The sequence below is a fragment of the Callionymus lyra genome, chromosome 18 (genome assembly GCF_982586985.1).
Source record: "Callionymus lyra chromosome 18, fCalLyr1.hap1.1, whole genome shotgun sequence".
NCBI lineage: Eukaryota > Metazoa > Chordata > Actinopteri > Syngnathiformes > Callionymidae > Callionymus > Callionymus lyra.
Window position 1 is genome coordinate 16,809,303 of NC_141835.1, and position 17,291 is coordinate 16,826,593.

The 17,291-nt window shown below is 43.8% G+C and overlaps 1 protein-coding gene across 2 annotated transcripts; it reads left to right on the top strand.

Annotated features, from left to right (window-relative positions):
* Positions 1-1,480: 1,480 nt before the first annotated feature.
* On the top strand, positions 1,481-16,037 carry lrrc9 (leucine rich repeat containing 9). 2 transcript variants are annotated; one of them, XM_087780209.1, is made up of 32 exons: positions 1,481-1,520; positions 1,669-1,762; positions 2,904-3,122; positions 3,181-3,321; positions 3,952-4,015; positions 4,074-4,144; positions 4,227-4,409; positions 4,910-5,065; positions 5,159-5,277; positions 5,337-5,468; positions 5,968-6,147; positions 6,206-6,323; positions 6,382-6,502; positions 6,564-6,704; positions 6,762-6,880; positions 6,951-7,106; positions 7,169-7,288; positions 7,363-7,575; positions 7,757-7,882; positions 7,958-8,095; positions 8,156-8,333; positions 8,584-8,804; positions 8,882-9,001; positions 9,067-9,197; positions 9,381-9,489; positions 9,552-9,673; positions 10,667-10,803; positions 11,745-11,962; positions 13,547-13,615; positions 15,599-15,724; positions 15,794-15,841; positions 15,904-16,037. In XM_087780209.1, exons 2-32 carry the CDS (start codon positions 1,688-1,690, stop codon positions 15,913-15,915), a joined length of 4,083 nt encoding a protein of 1,360 aa, XP_087636335.1. In that variant the 5' UTR covers positions 1,481-1,520; positions 1,669-1,687; the 3' UTR covers positions 15,916-16,037. The 2 variants fall into 2 exon arrangements, with proteins under 2 accessions (XP_087636335.1, XP_087636334.1); XM_087780208.1 differs by lacking the exon at positions 1,481-1,520 and having other exon boundaries at positions 1,624-1,762.
* The last annotated feature ends 1,254 nt before the right edge of the window (positions 16,038-17,291 follow it).

A 17,291-nucleotide genomic window follows, 5' to 3' on the forward strand; every position in this document is an offset into this window, starting at 1 on the left:
TTGTAACTTCAGTGCGGATTTAAGACATATATTTTTCAAAATGTAATTAAAAAAAAGAAATTACTATATTATTATCACTGTTATCACTGATGAGTTGATGATGCATTTTTTTACTTGGGTTTACATCATTCCAAATGAGACATTCCAAACCAGAATATAACTTGAGCAAGTTGTCATAATTTTGCAGCTGCTCGATAAGATTCACAGTTGATTCTAACTTCACGTAACTAATTCAATGACATCCATTATAACAACACTTTTTTGGCCCTTTTTGAGAATAAATGTATTCTGTCAGAATACATATTTGATTATGTTATGTGTTTCATATTGCGACAAATAAAGCCCGCAATAATATAATAATTTTGTTTATATAGCAACTTTAAGATATTCAATAGTCATGAGGTTTAAACTCTTTAAGATAATCATTGATGACAATTATTTTGGTTTTTACAATTTATTTGACAATGTCCATTTTCCCCTTTTTGCACTTTTCTCCCAATCATTTACTGTACAACAATTTACAATACAGTAAACACATTTTTAATTTTCATTTACCATAAAAAAAAAACATGAACCCAAATCAAACCACTAGAACTAAAGGATGAAGAACAATCTCAGTTGTTGAGGAGGAGGAACATGCAACTGGACGAGAACACAGGTGTGGATCACTGGTCAATGGTTCTGGCTGGATTTACAAGTCTCTTAAATGAGTGTATCTGTGATGCAGCAAAGGATCGAGTGGAGGAGAAAGTCAGAAGTCCGTTTAGTTATTTGATGAAGCTACTTTAATGGAGGATCTTAATCTTTGATGGCTTGGATGAGTCAAGAGTTGTTCAAAGAGATGAGAGCTCCATAGTTCATCATAAAAAGTAGGTCAAACTGCTGGGGGGGTCTAAAGTATGTGGACTGTGGCTCAGAGAATTTAATGTGGAAGTATGAAAGAAACAAAGTTTGAGTTTCATTCTTGTAAATTAATTTCCTCTCTGTACGCTGCACACTGCCAGCTCTTGTCTAAAAATACTAGATACTAAAAAATAACTAGACTTCATTTTCTGTCACGAGTGACAAAGATTTATCTTCTATACAGGCTCCTATAAACACAAAGAAATAGACAATAATTAAAAAGAGATACACCTGACACATACTACATACATATTGCAACCGTTTGAAATAGAACATTGACTTTACATTCAGACCAGTTAATTTTAATGTGAGTTTTAGAGGACAGTTTTAGAGGAGCTGATCCTCATCCTGGCTCAGTGTAACTTGAACGTTTTGAATGATGTAGCTTCACAAAATAGTACGTCTAAAAAAGATAATCTGCATTTTCAATTTATCAATTTAAATCTATATATTTTTATATTTTTACTACAGCTGAATAGAAAATTTGCGAGCCTTTCTTCCGCTGGTTAACAGCGCCCCCTCGTGGCGAGCCTGGCCCTGGAGACCAGCTTGACAACCAAACATTGCTCAGCGTCGCATCGCGGAGGAATGTTTTGGGAAGAAAGCTGACATGAACGGTGTGGGAATAAAGCCAAGTGGCTTTAGAAAATATGATCTTTGTTCGTCACGTCAAACGGCGACTTTCATGAGTTTGAACTAAAACGTCAGGTGCGGTCTGAAGTAGCGTCAGGAGACACTCATGTCGTCCGCCTCTTGTTTCCTTAGATGAACTGCTGCAGACAGCATGCAGACACCTTCTGACGACAAAGCAAACGCCAGGAGGAAGGACCGGAGCAACGACGACATTCTGAAAGAGCTGGTGAGTCGACGAGGGAGCAGAAAGTTCCACATGTTTTCTTTGGTATAAATCATTGAGGCCCAGAAAATCTGTAGAATGACAAAAAAACAAGTCATTTTATCCCATCAGAAGTTCTTCAGTACAAAAAATTGTTGTCCTGTGAAGTTAAACCTGGTCAGCAGTCAGAGCGATTCTCATGTCTTCTTCATCATAACTCACGTTTTGAGACGATGTTAAAAAAAATAGTTCTAAAAACCACATCTTTAAAATGACCTGCGATCATGGCGGCCATGTTGGTTGTTTAAGGCAAATGTGACCCAAGTAAGTAAGTAAGTAATTTTTATTTGTATAGCGCTTTTCCAGACCAGGGTCACAAAGCGCTTAAACAATCAAAACAATATAAAACTGATAACACAACAGTAGTTCCAGAAAATCAAGGAAAAGCCTGAACAAAGAGAAACATCTTAAGATGTTTCTTGAAGGAGTCAGTAGACTCCATCAAGTGCAAAGAGAGAGGAAGATCGTCCAAAGCTTAGGAGCAACAGCCTGAAAGGATTTCTCTCCTCTGGTCCTGAACCGTGTGCGAGGAACCATAAGTAGATTCTGATCCTCAGAGCCCGAGCTGGGGTGTAAGGCTAGATCAGATCACTGATGTAAGGAGGAGTCTGACCATGAATAGATCTGAAAGTAAGAACCAGAATTTTAAATTTGATCCTGAAAGAAACTGGAAGCCAGTGAAGAGTTCTAGGGATCAGAGAAATGTGAGTTCTTCTACTTGAGCGGGTCAGAATTCTCACGGCAGACTTCTGAATCAACTGCAGGCGAGACAGATCCTTCTTGTTAAGACATGAAAACAAACTGTTCGGTAGTCCAGACGAGAAGACACAAACGCATGGATTCCAAGCTCCAGATCATGTTCCGACATCATTTTCCTAAGTTTAGAGATTTTTCTCAGTTGAAGGAAACAGTTTCTGGTCAGTTTTCTACAGTGTTGAACTAGAGACATGTCTTTATCAAATACTACACCCAGGTTTCTCAGAATCAGTTTGACAGACTAACTTAAGTCACCAAGACTCAACCCTGGAACCTTATCATCAGGAGCAATCACAAGAGCTTCAGTTTTGTGTGTCATGTGTCATGTCAAGTGTCTCTGATCCTTCAGCTTCATGCTAATGGAATCTGCTATGAGAAGCTCGGCCAGGAGGGCGGCAGCATCGGGTCTCTGGAGATCTTCTTCTCCGGATTCCCCCGCATGGTCGGCCTGTCCTTCTTCCCCAACCTGAGCCGGCTCACCATCGTGGGTCAGGAGGTCAAAGTCATCGAGGGTCTGAAGGGCTGCCCCCTGCTGGAGGAGCTGTGGGTGGTCCAGTGTCACTTGACGGTGAGTCTCTTCTTCGTCTTTCGTCTCTGGTCCTGACTTGTAACCTTGGGACTGTCAGGAGATCTCAGGACTGGAAGACTCGCTGAGGCTCAAGAGACTCTACCTATACGAGAACCTGATCACTGAGATCAAGAACCTGGACCCACTGACCCACCTGGAGGTTCTGTGGCTCAACAACAACCAGATCCGACACATCGAGGTTGGTGGTGATGCAGCCATAACATTATGATCAGGTCAATTAAGAACTCCACAACAGAGCCCCTTCCTCTGGCCCTTTAATGCTAGGGCAGTTGTGAGGAACATTTGTAAAAAAAAAAAAAAAAGTTGCTTTTAAATGTATTTTATTATTTATAAAGAAAAAATGCTTTTGGAAATATTTACATTTTTTGGAATATGAATATGAGACAGTGAAGGCCATTAAAAAGGTGATCAGGCCATTTAAAACTAAATGTTATCGTATATTAGTTCGTTTTTATTAGTTTTCTTTTAAATAAGTATGAATTAATTATGTGTACAAAAAAATATAGAAACACTTGAAATTTGACTGAATATCTAATTTATTTGTCTTAAAGTGGCCAAAAAATGCATCAGAATATAAAATAATTCGACTTGTGACTGAAAAAGTCAACATTAAGTTAAAAAAGTTTGATTAAATTAAAAAAATGTAGAAAATTATTTTGAGATATTGACAGAAGTTTCTACATTTCCTCTGACTTCTTGAGGGCCACATCTGAGCGGTCATTTGTCCTTCATTTGACCCTCATTTCTGTCCACCTTTTTAATGAATCCACCAACTTCACCTTGTAACGACTCGTCTCTCTGTTGGAAGGGTTTGAAGAACCTCCTGCGGCTGAAGGATCTGAATTTGGCTGACAACGACATCACCACCATTGGTGAGTTGCTTCTCTTCCCTCAAGACTTGGTTTGACTCTCCTTCAACTCTTCCTGAAGGTCACAGCCTCGTCCCCAACGTTAACCTCCAGAACCTCAACCTGTCCGGCAACAAGATCCGCTCCTTCAAGGTAAAGTGTTCCTCCTTCAATCTGATCCAAGAGTTGTTCATGCTTTCTTCAGTAAAGTGCTGACGTGGCGTTCCATCCGCAGGAGCTGATCATGCTGACTCGTCTTCCGAACCTGACCGAGCTCCTGCTCAAGTACCCCACGTCGCCCCCGAACCCCGTCTGCCTGCTGTCCAACTACACCACCCACGTGCTGTACCACCTGCCGCAGCTGCAACACCTGGACACCTACGACGTCTCCGGCCCGGAGGCCAAGGACGCGGCCGAGGTGACCACACGCGCACGCGACACAACCCGGCTGGTTCTGGTCCATGAATGAATGAACGAGTTTCCCTCTGATCCTCAGACCCCTGCGGCCTCCGCTCCAGAGAAGAAACTCTTCTCTAAAAAAAAGAATTCCAAGTCGTAGAGCAGCGTCTGAGAACAGTTCTGCTGACTCCAGAACCTGAGAGTCTCTCCACTCTTTCTTTTCCAATAAAACCGATGAAACCTGCTTGTTCTTCACGTCACTGCTGAAGTCACATGACCATGCTCCATGGGAGTTAAACGACACTTTACCTTACAGACCCATCTCTGGATCTTGTATTCATCTGATCCTAGATCTGTCCCGTGGTCTCCTCCCAAGAGCAGACTCTGCCTGAGTCTTGAGTCTTGAGCCTTGTTTTAACCATTTTAAATTTGGAATACAGCCTTGTCTCCTCTGTGTTGTTAGCTCAGCTACTGCTAACACGTGTCTGACACGTCTGGTTGTGTATTTTGTTCCTGCAGTCGACGGTGACGAAGAAGATGATGTATTACAACATGCGTGTGCACGCCGCAGAGAGGGGTCTGGAGGAGACTCGGCTCAGACTGCTGGAGAAGAAGAAGACCATGTCCAAAATCCCCGATGAGAGAATCAAGGTCCTCGCGCACTGCCTGAAAAATGTACGTTGCACCTGAAGCTCCAGTCCACTTCCTGTTTCTCTGACAACTTCCTGTTACTTTCCACTCATTTCCTCATGTAATCTCTTTTCTCAGCTCAAGCGCGAGGTCTCCGTGAAGTCTGGCCGCAGCAACGAGGGCCACACCAGGAAGATCAAGAAGAAGATGGCAGGCCTGGACGATCGTCTGCTCCTGTGGATGAGCAGGGTGAACGAGTCAGTGAGTCTTTGAACGCGTCGTTGTGTGAGACAATGACTCAAGGTTTGTGCTGCAGGTTTGAAGACTGGTTCAGACGAGAGATGGCTCTGGCCAACAGAATGCTGAACTACTCTGTCAGGTTCCTGCTGATGGAGCTGGAGAACGTGGGGAACATTCTGCTGGAGGAGGGCGGCCCCTCCGACCCCTGGTACCTGCTTCGATCCCCAAACACCCTTGACTTCAATACAAGAGTTCCAATTTTACTTAAATTTTACTTAAAAAAAAAGTTATTTTTAAATCTATTTACACTGCTTTACATTCAGGCTGATTAAAATAATTAAGTATTTATAAAACACCTTAATTTTTCCCTGTATTATATTTAATTTTAAATAGTTATTTATATTTATTAGATTGAAAAAGTCTACTTATTTCAATTAGACCACTGAGTAAATTATACATCTTCAAATATTTGAAAAAGACCAAAACTCAGTTTTGATTTTTTTTAAACTTGATTCACAATTTTAATAATTAAGTTACAGTTAGTTGTTTGCTAATTTAATTATTTATATAATAATATTCATTTTTAGAACGTTCGTTTATTAATGTATTTTACTTTTTGCAGCCACTAGGGGCGCTCGACCACATTCAGCGCTCCTCAATGTTCATCTCAGCCAATCACGTCCCTCACACAATCTTCTTGTGCCCAGGTTCAACACCTGCGAGGATCTGCTTCTCTCTCGCTTCACTCACCTGGACTACAAGCTCATCGGCATCGTGGGCATCAAGACCAAGAGAGTCGTTCGCATCCAGAACAGCGACCTCAGACTTCGCTACGAGGAGAAGCTGCACACGGTGGTCACCAGCTCTGACTCCGCCCACCTGATGCAGTGAGTGTCTCTGCGGTCAAGCCACAAAGTTCAGACTTTGATATGCGCCTGTGTGCAGGAACTACCGGCGCCGCCAGGAGTACCTGCTGCACGTGCTGGACCTTGAGCCCAACAAGGAGATGGACGCCGTCCTACAGATCATCGAGGAGGGATTCAAGAGCGCTCAGGAGCAGCAGGTGAGCATAAATCTGAAGTGACCGATAGAGGGCAGCTAAGTCTCCGTCTCTGTTTCAGGCGCTGGGAAAAGAAGCTGCCGTCCATCTGTCCAACAGCCTCTTCGTGTCCGACAAACCCAGGATAGATCGCCAGACCAAGCTCCAGAACAACTCGACAGAGCAGGTCCCCTTCAGACACGGTGAGAATCCTCTCTGCTTTCTCAGGTCTTGTCTTTCCCCCTAAAACTGCTTCTCCTGCAGGTCTGGTCATCTTCTCCAAGGTGTTCCTGGGCCAGAGTCAGCCGGTGCGAGACAGTCAGCCAGTGATGAAGAGCAACTACCCCCTGGCCGAGTCGGTGTACCGCAACGTGGACACCAAACAGAAGGGCTGCCTGAACAAAGGTAAGAGAGAGAGAGACCACTTGGACGCTCATTTTGTTGACTGTCGTTTGACTCCAGACATAGCTAAGTGTGTCTTTGAGACTCCGGTCAACCTCATCAGAAGACGCCACTGGTACATCTTCGACCACGAGCTGGTCCTTCCCGAGTATGTCGTCTACTTTGAGTACCTCACAGAGGTCAGTCCACTTTACGTTAGAGAACACAAAATATCATCTTTTAGCTCTATTTGAACAACTTCTCTCCAAGACTCAGGATCAGTCAGATGGCCTCTCGTGTTTCGTCCGCCTGGACAAAGAAGTTCTCAACATGGAACCGATTCCAAAGTCCCAGCCCAAGTTGTCCAGCCTGGACGAGAAGATTCTCCTTCACATCAGTGGAGAGAACGTCCTCAGTCAGATCTCTGTTAGTCGGTGGTGAGCACTGATCTGTTTTCACACCTGCTTATGGATGTTGTGTCGCTGCAGGTTCTGAACCTCAATAGCTGTGGCCTGAGCTCCGTCAAAGAGCTCTGCTGCCTGACGGCTCTGCAGCACCTAACCGTCAGCTTCAACGAGTTCACGCACCTCAAAGACCTCTCTCACATGGTGGGTGAGACTCGTGGCTCTGTCACCTTAGATCTTGAAGCTCAAAATGTCCCCGGATCTGACCTCACCTACAGGCCACGCTGGAGTTCCTGGACGCCAGCTTTAACCGCCTGACGACTCTGGAAGGGATGAAGGGGATGGTGAAGCTCAAAGAGCTAGACGTACGATGGAATGAGTTGACCAACGCCAAGAAGGACGCGAGCGCGCTCAGACGTCACGCCCCGGCCCTGGTCAAGCTGGACACTCGGTACAACTGCTGGATCCAGCTGCATCCAGCCCTGAGGAGTGTAAGAAGAGAATAATCCACCACTACTCCTCTTTACATCTTTTTTATCATCCCTGTAATACCCATCCTCTTCTAGTCTAGTTGTAGTTCTAGTTCTAATTCTGATGTGTGTCTCAGTGCTCGTTATTCAGAACCATTATTTGTTGACATCGTGGACAGCTCTATGGTTTCTCTCATCTCAGCCCGAGAGTGTCCGCATGACCATCTTGGGTCATCTGGTGAATCTGACGCATCTCGACGACGTGGTGGTGACGCAGGTGGAGTCGGCGAGCGCCGCTCAGATTGCCGCTGGTTTCGAGATCAATCAGGTCAAAGGTCGCTCTGTCTCCATTTTTGGAGAATCTGTAAGGTGTCCTGTAAGTCACAAGCTGATCCACCTACAGGCTGCCCTGCTGAGTAACTCTAGGGTGGACAAAGGAAGACCTCGCCGGCTCAGTTTGCTCTCCACGGCTCAGCTGCTATCCAACCTCTGCCCGTCACCCTGGGACCTGAAGAACCTGGAGCCGGACTGGCCGGCGAAGGTGAGGTGCCTCCTCCGAGTCCAGAGTTTCAGGTGAAATCTCCTCTTCTTGTTGCCTCAGATCACCGCTCTGAACTTGGACAACCAGAGGATATCCAAGATCATGAACCTGAGTCGACTCGTCAACCTGCGCTGGGCGTCCTTCAACGACAACCTCATCTCTAAAGTGGAGGGTCTGGACTTCTGTCGCAAGCTGGAGGAGCTGTTCCTCAACAACAACTGCATCAGCAGCCTGGACGGTCAGTGGAGCTCAGTTGGGGTTCAGATGGGTCAGTAAAGTCATGGTGAAGACATTGAGAATCTGTTGCTCTACAACACGTTGTGAACCACGACAGCAACATGTAGCATCGTTACGCTCATGGCTACAGTCAAGAATCATATCGGTAACTCAAGCAAACTATGAATAAATTGACCATGTGACCTCACAGATTACAATTTCTTTAGTATAAGTATCCAAGGTGGTCCAAACCCCTCTCCTCTCTCTGCCAGGTCTCCCCAAACTTCCACACCTGAGTAAGCTCAGCGTGGACGGGAACCAGCTGTCCAGCCTGGACACCTCTGCTCTGGAGCAGATGCCCAACATCCTGATGCTGTCCGTGGACAACAACTACATCACGTCCCTGCACGGCGTCCACCGGGCTCGCTCTCTGCTGGAGCTTTACGCCGGCAACAACCAGATCTCTACTTCCCGTGACGTGCACTCACTCAAGGTGTAGTAGCATCCTACTCGTGACACCACTTGCAACAGAAAGCTCTCCAACTACAACATGCGGTCTTCTGTTGTCAGGCACTCCGAGGTCTGTCCATCCTGGACCTGTACGGGAACCCAATCCAGAAGCTGGAGAACTACCGCATTTACGTGATCTTCCACCTGCCCAGCTTAAAAGCCCTGGACGGGCGCTCAGTGGTGGGTGACGCAGACACGTACGGAAAGTGTGTTCTTTTCTAACGATGTGGTGATGGTGTCATCAGGAAGAGGACGAGGTCAAGAACTCCAAATCCATCTTCCAAGGTCGACTCAACACCGACATGGTGGTGGAACAACTTGGAAACAGCAACTACAGCAGCCTGTCTGAGCTCAACCTGCAGTCCTGCTCCATCAGGTCCGACAACACGGCGCCATCTAATGGACAACTCTATTAGCATTGTTGTCTTTAACCGTATTCATTTTATTTAGTAATTTTCAGTGTAATCTTTTTCATTCCCATTTAAATTGGTCAATGAATAAATAAACAATATTATTATATTTTGGTAATTCAATTTAAAATAACAACTTTCTCCCACAGATTCGTCGACTTGACACCTGTCGAGGTATTCATCAATCTGGTCTCTGTAAACCTGGACCACAACATCCTGACTTCCTTCTCCGGCCTCATCTACCTGTCCAACGTGAAGGTGAAGACGACACGAAACGTCCCAAATTCTTGGAAGTCCAGCAAACGTTTGAATCTCTGCAGGTTCTGTCGCTCAACTACAACCACGTGGAGTCCATCCTGCCGGTCCAGAAGTCCAGTCGACACCTGTACAGAGAAGTCAACTCCAGCGGGTACGGCCAGAGGAGCAACTCCAGAGGAACCAGGTAGTTCAGTCAGGAATCTTTTTTCGTAACGACCGACAGGGGGCAGCACTGGCCCGCTGATGGAAAATAAGATTATAGCGATGCAGATGATAATCCAGGTCGAATCATTCTAATTTAAAAGCAGGATTATCTCACACTTGACTGGATGTAAATAATTTTCACTTCTAGTTTGGTAGTTTAATGTCGATGTGTGCAAAACTTCCCTTTTTATGACACAATATAGTCATAAAAATAAGCCCTCTAGACTCGTGACACAAACACAAATAATTAACGATATAATTTAATTTCCAAACTAATATTCTTTTTATAAAATAATGTTCAATGCAGAATAATAATAAAAACAAGGCATTTAATAAATGTATTTTAATATTTACTAAATAATAATTTATTTAAACATTTTTAATGTCTTTTTGTTTATTTTGTATCATCAAATAACATGTTTATAGTGATAGTTTGCATCATAACACAAACAGACACTATTTTGTTGTTGTCACCCGTTGTTGTTTAAAAACAAGAAACCTGATCATATAAAAATAAAACAAACATAACATCAATAATGTTTCCGGTTTGAAAAATGAAGGTTTAAAAGGTAAACAACTTAACAATAGTTTCATTTTAATAAACGACACAGTATCCATATAGTCTTCCGACGACTGTCACGGTGTGTTAACGACACGCTTTTGTGCGACACGACAATGTTGTGTTTGACATCAGGTTTGTTGTCAGTGCTCTCGCTGTTGTTGTGCTCACAAAAGGTCAAAACACGAATAACCTCACTTGAACAACGACGACCTTAAACTCTTCCCAAGATTGTGTGTAATGACTGTCACAACGCTTTTGTCGGCTGCTCAGTTTGTGTGTCGCGTCTCCATCATGCGAACAAAGAGGCGAGCGGCGCCCCTCTTTTGTGTGTCTCCTCTATGAGTGTGCGTGCACCTGTAGCGAGGGCAACAAAAGCTCCTCAGCCTGTAAACTTGTGTTGTGATTGTGTAGGAAAGCCGGCCCCGCCGATGCCCTGGAGCCGCTGATGAGCAGCCTGGAGGTTCTGTCGCTGACTCACAATGGAATCTCCAATATGGCCAATCTGCAGCTCAGCAGGCTCACCAATCTCAAATCGCTCTCCTTGCAAGGTATGCACTGACCCCGCTCCTTAAAATGGCGTACGTGAAAAGGCCGAGGCGAGCGCACACCCCGGAAATCTCTTTGTCGCCACAATTTGTCGCACAAAGACGACAAAAGTTAAACAAGCTGAACGACGAGGCGTTCGCTGACCACGGTGCAGAAAACTAAACGAGCATCTGAACTAGCAACACAACATTTTGTATCCACCTGACACTTTTGTGCGTTTGTGGTTCCATTTCTTGTTTATGAACGTATCATTTTTCTCTGCTATGACTTCCCGCTTCGTCGTCCCTGAGTTCATCGACTTGTTTCTTTTGTGTCTCCCTGGTTTGTGTAGAAGTGCACTTCCTGTTCATCAGGAAATGACACAACTTGGTAAAATACGACGCACTAGACATGTCGCACAATTTTGGTAGAAAGAACATTATTGTGTTATGTTGTGTTATTTAGTCCCTTTTTTTGTGTATTTGTATTGTGATGACTCTTGTCCGGGCTGTTGTGTTGTTGTCTGTTTGAAAATTGTGTATCTGTTCAATGTGTTGTATAATGTTGTGTGCGGGCATTAGATTGTGTACTTTTGTTCCCTGACTCATATTTCTGTTTGTAGTTGTGTAAAATCATTGTTGTCAAGTCTTCTTCAACACCTTGTGTGATCGCCTTTTATTCATCGTTGTGTTGTTTCTTCCATGTGGGTTCTGATCTCGTCCTTGCTTCATGTGTCCATTCATTCATTGTCGAGTCCTTTTTCAAAATGATGCCCTGTTGTCGACTATTGTGTCTTCAAGTCTGTGTCCTTTCTTATTGTGTTGTAGTCTGTCTCATTGCGGTGCTGTGTAACTACTGCAATTGTGTTGTGGGTTTCATTATCTTTTTTTTCTTTCTTAACGTGTGATTGTGTAATCTTTGTGCTGTAGTTCGTCGTGTGTCAACCCTCCGCTTGTGTGTCTAGATAACCAGATCCGGCAGGTGGAGGGTCTGGAGGGTCTGCAGAGGCTGCAGGAGCTGGTCCTGGAGAGGAACTGGATCAAGACGGTGTCCAGGACTGCCTTCAGTTCACTGGACTCTCTGGTGGAGCTGCGACTGGCAGAAAATCGACTGCGGGAGCTGAACAACCTTCACCCGCTGACGGAGCTGCAGAAGCTCCACCTGGACGCCAACAAGCTGCAGGTGAAGATACACGTCCTCTCTGAGTCTCTCACGGGTGGTGATGTTGGAGTTTAAACTTACTCTTTAGAGTTCAAGGATTTCATCTGTTTTCTTTTTATTCCTTGCTTTCTGACCCTTTTTTGTTAATCCACTTATTATCTTTCCTTAAGCGTTTTTTTTTAGGTTTTGAAGTCCAATAATTTTACAGAAAAACATTGTAGTGTTTCACTAGTGTCGTCACTTCCCATGTTTTTGTGGTCTTTCTACCAGGCGTTGTGTATCAACTTATCATGATGTATGAATTTAAGACGTTCTCGGTTGTGTCGTTATTCCTTGACTTTTGGTTTACACATTTTTTATGTATTTTCTCTTTAGTCTTATCTCAACTTCTATAATCTCTTACTAAAAGATATATTTAAATTGTCAATTAATCTTGTAACATTTTATATTTTTATTATAAATTATACATTTCTTCCAGCAGTTGAGTTTATGCAATATATTATTTTTCTTGTTTTAATTTTTTAACCATTAGTAACTTTCATATATGTAATATGTGTTCGACTTTATTTTTTATGTTGACTTTGATTGAATTATTGTATTTAATTTGTATTGTGTTTATTTCATCCAGTTTTTTCATCAGTTTATTTGACCATTATCTTCAAATTCTTTCCTCACTTTTGCTGAATTTGTTTCTGTCCTTTAGCTTTTTATCAATTCTTCTATTTTTGCTTTTGTTTTTTGACATTTTTTTAATGTATTATATTTTATTATCATTGTGTTTTTATATTCATTTATGTTTTCGACTTACAGCAAACATCAAGTTAAGGGGGACGTTAGTAACAACATCAACCTTCTGATGACTTTAATTTAAGACAATTTCCATTCCAAGTGTTTCTTCGTGGCTGTAAATGTATGTTTTGAATGATGTCACGCAGAAGGTGTTGTTAAACATATAGTTTATATGTGTGAAGTATGACACCCAGGCCTAATCAGGAGTCATTATGGCCTCGAACATCGGTGAGGATCAGGTTTGATTGAAGGTCAGCGGCGAGCGAAGACGGACCGCAACAATCAGGAAAACGTGTAATCAGCCTCTCGTTCTGCATCTGCCCCGTGATTTACACGACCCTCCTCCTCACACGACTTCACGCGAGGCTCGTCTGCATCTGATTATCGGGCCGACACAATCAGGGCGGCCGCGGGTGTCGGGGGGTCGAAGGCGACCTTGAACCTGTGGAAGATCTTTCATGAAATCCGCTCAGAGTTGATCTTGAACCTCGTATAGACACAGAGACGCATTTCTGCGGATCTTTTGTTGGGAATACAAACCGCTACGATGCTAACTGCAAATTAGGATTGATTGGAATACAGAATATCTTGTTGTGAATCCTTAACTTTGATCCATGGTCCTGTGACTTTAGAACAGACAGTATTGCTCGGACTGTTGACCAGGTTTAGCCGTCTCAACATTCTGGACAGAATTCCGTATTATTCCACATAGTCTGACAATTAAAATGATTGAGTGAACCAAATGGACTTGTAGCGTCCTCAGAAATCCCACCAAGTGAAGGTGACGCTAAAGATCTTCCTCTACTCTGTTGACAGGACAGCACAGAGATCGACAAACTGGAAGTTCTTCCCTCTTTGACCGAGTTGTCGCTTATCGGTAATCCTGTAAGTATTCATGAAGTTAAGCCTGTTAGAGGTGCGCCTAGGTGAGCCTCCTAAGATAAATGTGTTTTTTTTGTTTTGAAATATCTATATTATCCTGGTTAAGTCCAGCAATTCTGCTGAATTCAAAGTCCCCTCACATACCACCTTCTGCTTTTGTGTGTTTAGATTGTTGTTGAAAATATCCCCCCCCCAGGTTGTTGCCCACCTTCCGGGCCTACCTTCCATCACTCTCAGAGAGGGCGGGGCATGAAGCACTTTGGCGACGACTTGTTTAGATAAACAAAGAGAAACTATTACACAACCAAAACATTATAACCACCCACATTATGGAGGTACCATCCAGTTCTTAAAGTTTAAGAATCTGCTGCTTTCCTTGAATTGACTTTCCCGCCCACTCGCCCGATCACTTTCCCGAAATTAAGGGATTACACGAACGTCCGTCTGCTGAGCTTCAAACTGGCCAGCATCAAAGACAAATCTGGTCACCAAATGGTGACCGCTCTCGCCCCGGTTTACGTTGCCCATCTGGATCCTACCGATGGCGCCAAGCGGGTCACCGCTCAGCTGCCCCTGCACCCTTCCCTAAGAGGGGGGGTTAATCCAGCATGGGGTCATCTGCCGCCCTTGAGACCGTCTGCCGCTGGCCCTGAGAGTAATTTGTGTCCTGATGCCAGAATATTTCACAAGCGTTGGCTCACACTTGTATCATCGCAGCGGCAGAGGTAAGTGTCCGGGTCTGGACCATGCGGGACGGTTCTCAGCTGTATAGACTCATGGGTCAATGTCTAGCTTTAAATCTCAACCCAGATGCTGTGGAAAAAGTCATATTTTGGCTCCGGATTGAGGTTAAATTGGCCTGCCAGCAGAGTTTTGGAAAAAGGACTCCTTTGATGAAACTTCACCGAGCACTACTACTAGGACATAAAACCTGCCGAAAACCTTGTCCTGTCAGACACAACCTGGGTCTCTGTAAATGACTAGTACAGGCAGACAATGGTTCTAAGGGTACAATCGTTGTGTGTACTTCTGTACTAGTAAGTAAGTAAGTAAGTAAGTAACATTTATTTATATAGCGCTTTTCGAGACCAGGGTCACAAAGCGCTTTAACAATCAAAACAATACTCAAAACAGTACATACTTCAAAGATCAAGACAACACCGAGAACAACACAGGAGTTCGAGAAATTCAAGGAAAAGCCTGAACAAATAGAAACGTCTTAAGATGTTTCTTAAAGGAGTCAGTAGACTCCATCAAGCGCAAAGAGAGAGGAAGATTGTTCCAAAGCTTAGGAGCAACAGCCTGAAAAGATTTCTCTCCTCTGGTCCTGAGCCGTGTGCGTGGAACCAAAAGGAGATTCTGATCCACAGACCTCAGAGCCCGAGCTGGGGTGTAAGGCTGGATCAGATCAGTGATGTAAGGAGGAGCCTGACCATGGTACCCTCACATCCACCAACACCAACCTTTGGTCTCCTGACTTACTGCATCTGTATCACTACTTGGATCTTTGCCTCTTGTTGAGTGACCTTAATGGGCCCCAGTTGTCTGGTGGAGTATTTTGTCAGCCCGGTATTGACACCATTTTGACTGTCCACTATACCATCGGCAATGATAATGTACATCTGGAGCTTCATCCAGTAGCTTATTCAGCGTACCCGGGTCACCCGCTAACCCCTATCAGTTTAAACTGATGCCGGTTTCTGAGCCATTACCTAGGAATATGCCAATGATACATCTAAATCTCTGTACCACCGACTCTTTAGACCAGGAGCCTTTAGCTCATCGAGCTATACATGATAAGGCCATTGGCTGTCTTTGTGGCCCCCACAAATCTTGTGATCTGTGATTATGAGTGGAAGATTATGGTTTCTATCTATGAGGGGCTTTAACACTGCGGACACTCTTGGGTCGGCTGCGCAGGAAAAGGTTTGAAACCCTAAATAAAAGACACTTTCACTCGTGTAAAGATTTCATGACTTCCCTCAGATGTCCCGGTACTACCTTCACCGGCCTGTCACTGTGCTGCGCCTCAACAAGCTGCAGGTGCTGGATGGCAAAACCATATCTCTGGAGGAAAGAAACAGAGCAGAACTTCTTCGAGTGGAGCTGCCGGTCAGATCACTAGTTCATCTGCCATTCTATAGAAACAAATGTATAAATCATGTCGTTGTTTGTCTTCAGGATGAGCCAGAGGATCGCCAACCCAGCCAGCCGGGGTCCAAGCGGCCGGTCTGTCACTCTCATACGTGTTGTTTTGATGGTCGTGTAGTTAAACTGACTTCCTGTTCCAGATGTACAAATGATGCTAAATCTCCCACTTGTGTCGCTGCCAGAGGATCAGTCTCAATGATGTGGAAATCCAGAGAGAACCACAAACTGCAATGGTTCTATAGAGGCACTTTGGCGTCCTGTCGACCACAAGGCCGCCACTAGTGTCTGTCCTGCTTTTTGAGTAGATCGTCCATCTCTGAAATAAACGTGTTTCTCAGAAATTAGGCTTCTTGCAGCTCACGCAGTGCGTGACAGTTTTGGTGACCGATGTAATCTGAAGATCAGAGCTTTTGGTGTCATTTCTACTGCAATCCCATCTCTGGCCCCGAACACGTTTTGATGCAAAAAACACCCGCAGATGCACAACATGGCGCTTCCATCAGGTCAAACGCATCCCCAACAAGTGGATAATCCAGCTTTAGCACACCTCTCCCCGGAATATAATCTGCCAGCGCTCAGATAAACATGTAATCTGGAACGAAAGGGATTTTAGAGATTCGTTGTGTGAGCCTCTTTTCTGGAAAAGCTGTAGGTGACACTCTGTAATGAACTGCTCGTTTGCTGCGCTGGATTATGACCGCCGCTGCTGCGCAGCTTTCATTCCCAAACTCACTTAATCTGACGGCTCTCCTGAACCCTCGTTGGGTAACCACCGTTCGTAAAATTCCACCTGCGCCCCCTAGGGGATGAATACTAATAACATTTCCGGTTAAACTACAAGGAACTAATAAGAACAGCAAGTATTTGCTATTAAATTGTATAGTTATGATTTATTTATTTTTAATGCGATGCAGCATAACATTTATATCATGTTTTCGTTGCATCAAGTACCCCAAATAAATGAAACATCTGAGAAATTTGTATTTTAAAATAATAAAACTGTAATTACGAAATTAATATATATATATATATATATATATATAATTTAAAATATATATCTTCTTTCTGATAATGGTAAATTTAAAAAAGGGTAATAAAATCGTGATAATAAATCTTCCATAATATTATGAAATACAGTAAACATTAGGATTTTAAAAAAGGACAGAAAAGTGGCTGAGGAGACCATATTTGGCCCCCGAGCCACACAAATAGGAACAAAAATACACGTTTCATTCAGATACTATCAAAATTGTTCTACTGCTTAAAAATAAGAATGGCATGTTAGGATTAGAGATAAGTATTCGGGGTTCAGGTTTACGGGTTCTGGTCAACCTAAAGCAAGATAATCGAGGAAGAATGGCGTCATCAATTGACCGCTAGGTGTCACTGCATCTCCACCCACATCTGGGCTGTTAATTGACACAATTTACCTTCACTTACTGCGTGTGTGTTTGTGAGCGTGCGCGAGGCCCCGAGCTACTGGTTCGAATCCTCCTTGGCCCCAAACAAGCTCTCTAATGGACGTACT

What these genes read in the sequence shown, in the direction of transcription:
- lrrc9 (XM_087780209.1), top strand. Translation starts at nt 1,688, where the DNA reads ATGCAGACACCTTCTGACGACAAAGCAAACGCCAGGAGGAAGGACCGG. An exon ending in TGGTCCAGTGTCACTTGACG is followed by an intron (nt 3,123 to 3,180) that starts GTGAGTCTCTTC and finishes TGGGACTGTCAG; the next exon opens with GAGATCTCAGGACTGGAAGA. An exon ending in AGCAACTCCAGAGGAACCAG is followed by an intron (nt 9,674 to 10,666) that starts GTAGTTCAGTCA and finishes GTGATTGTGTAG; the next exon opens with GAAAGCCGGCCCCGCCGATG.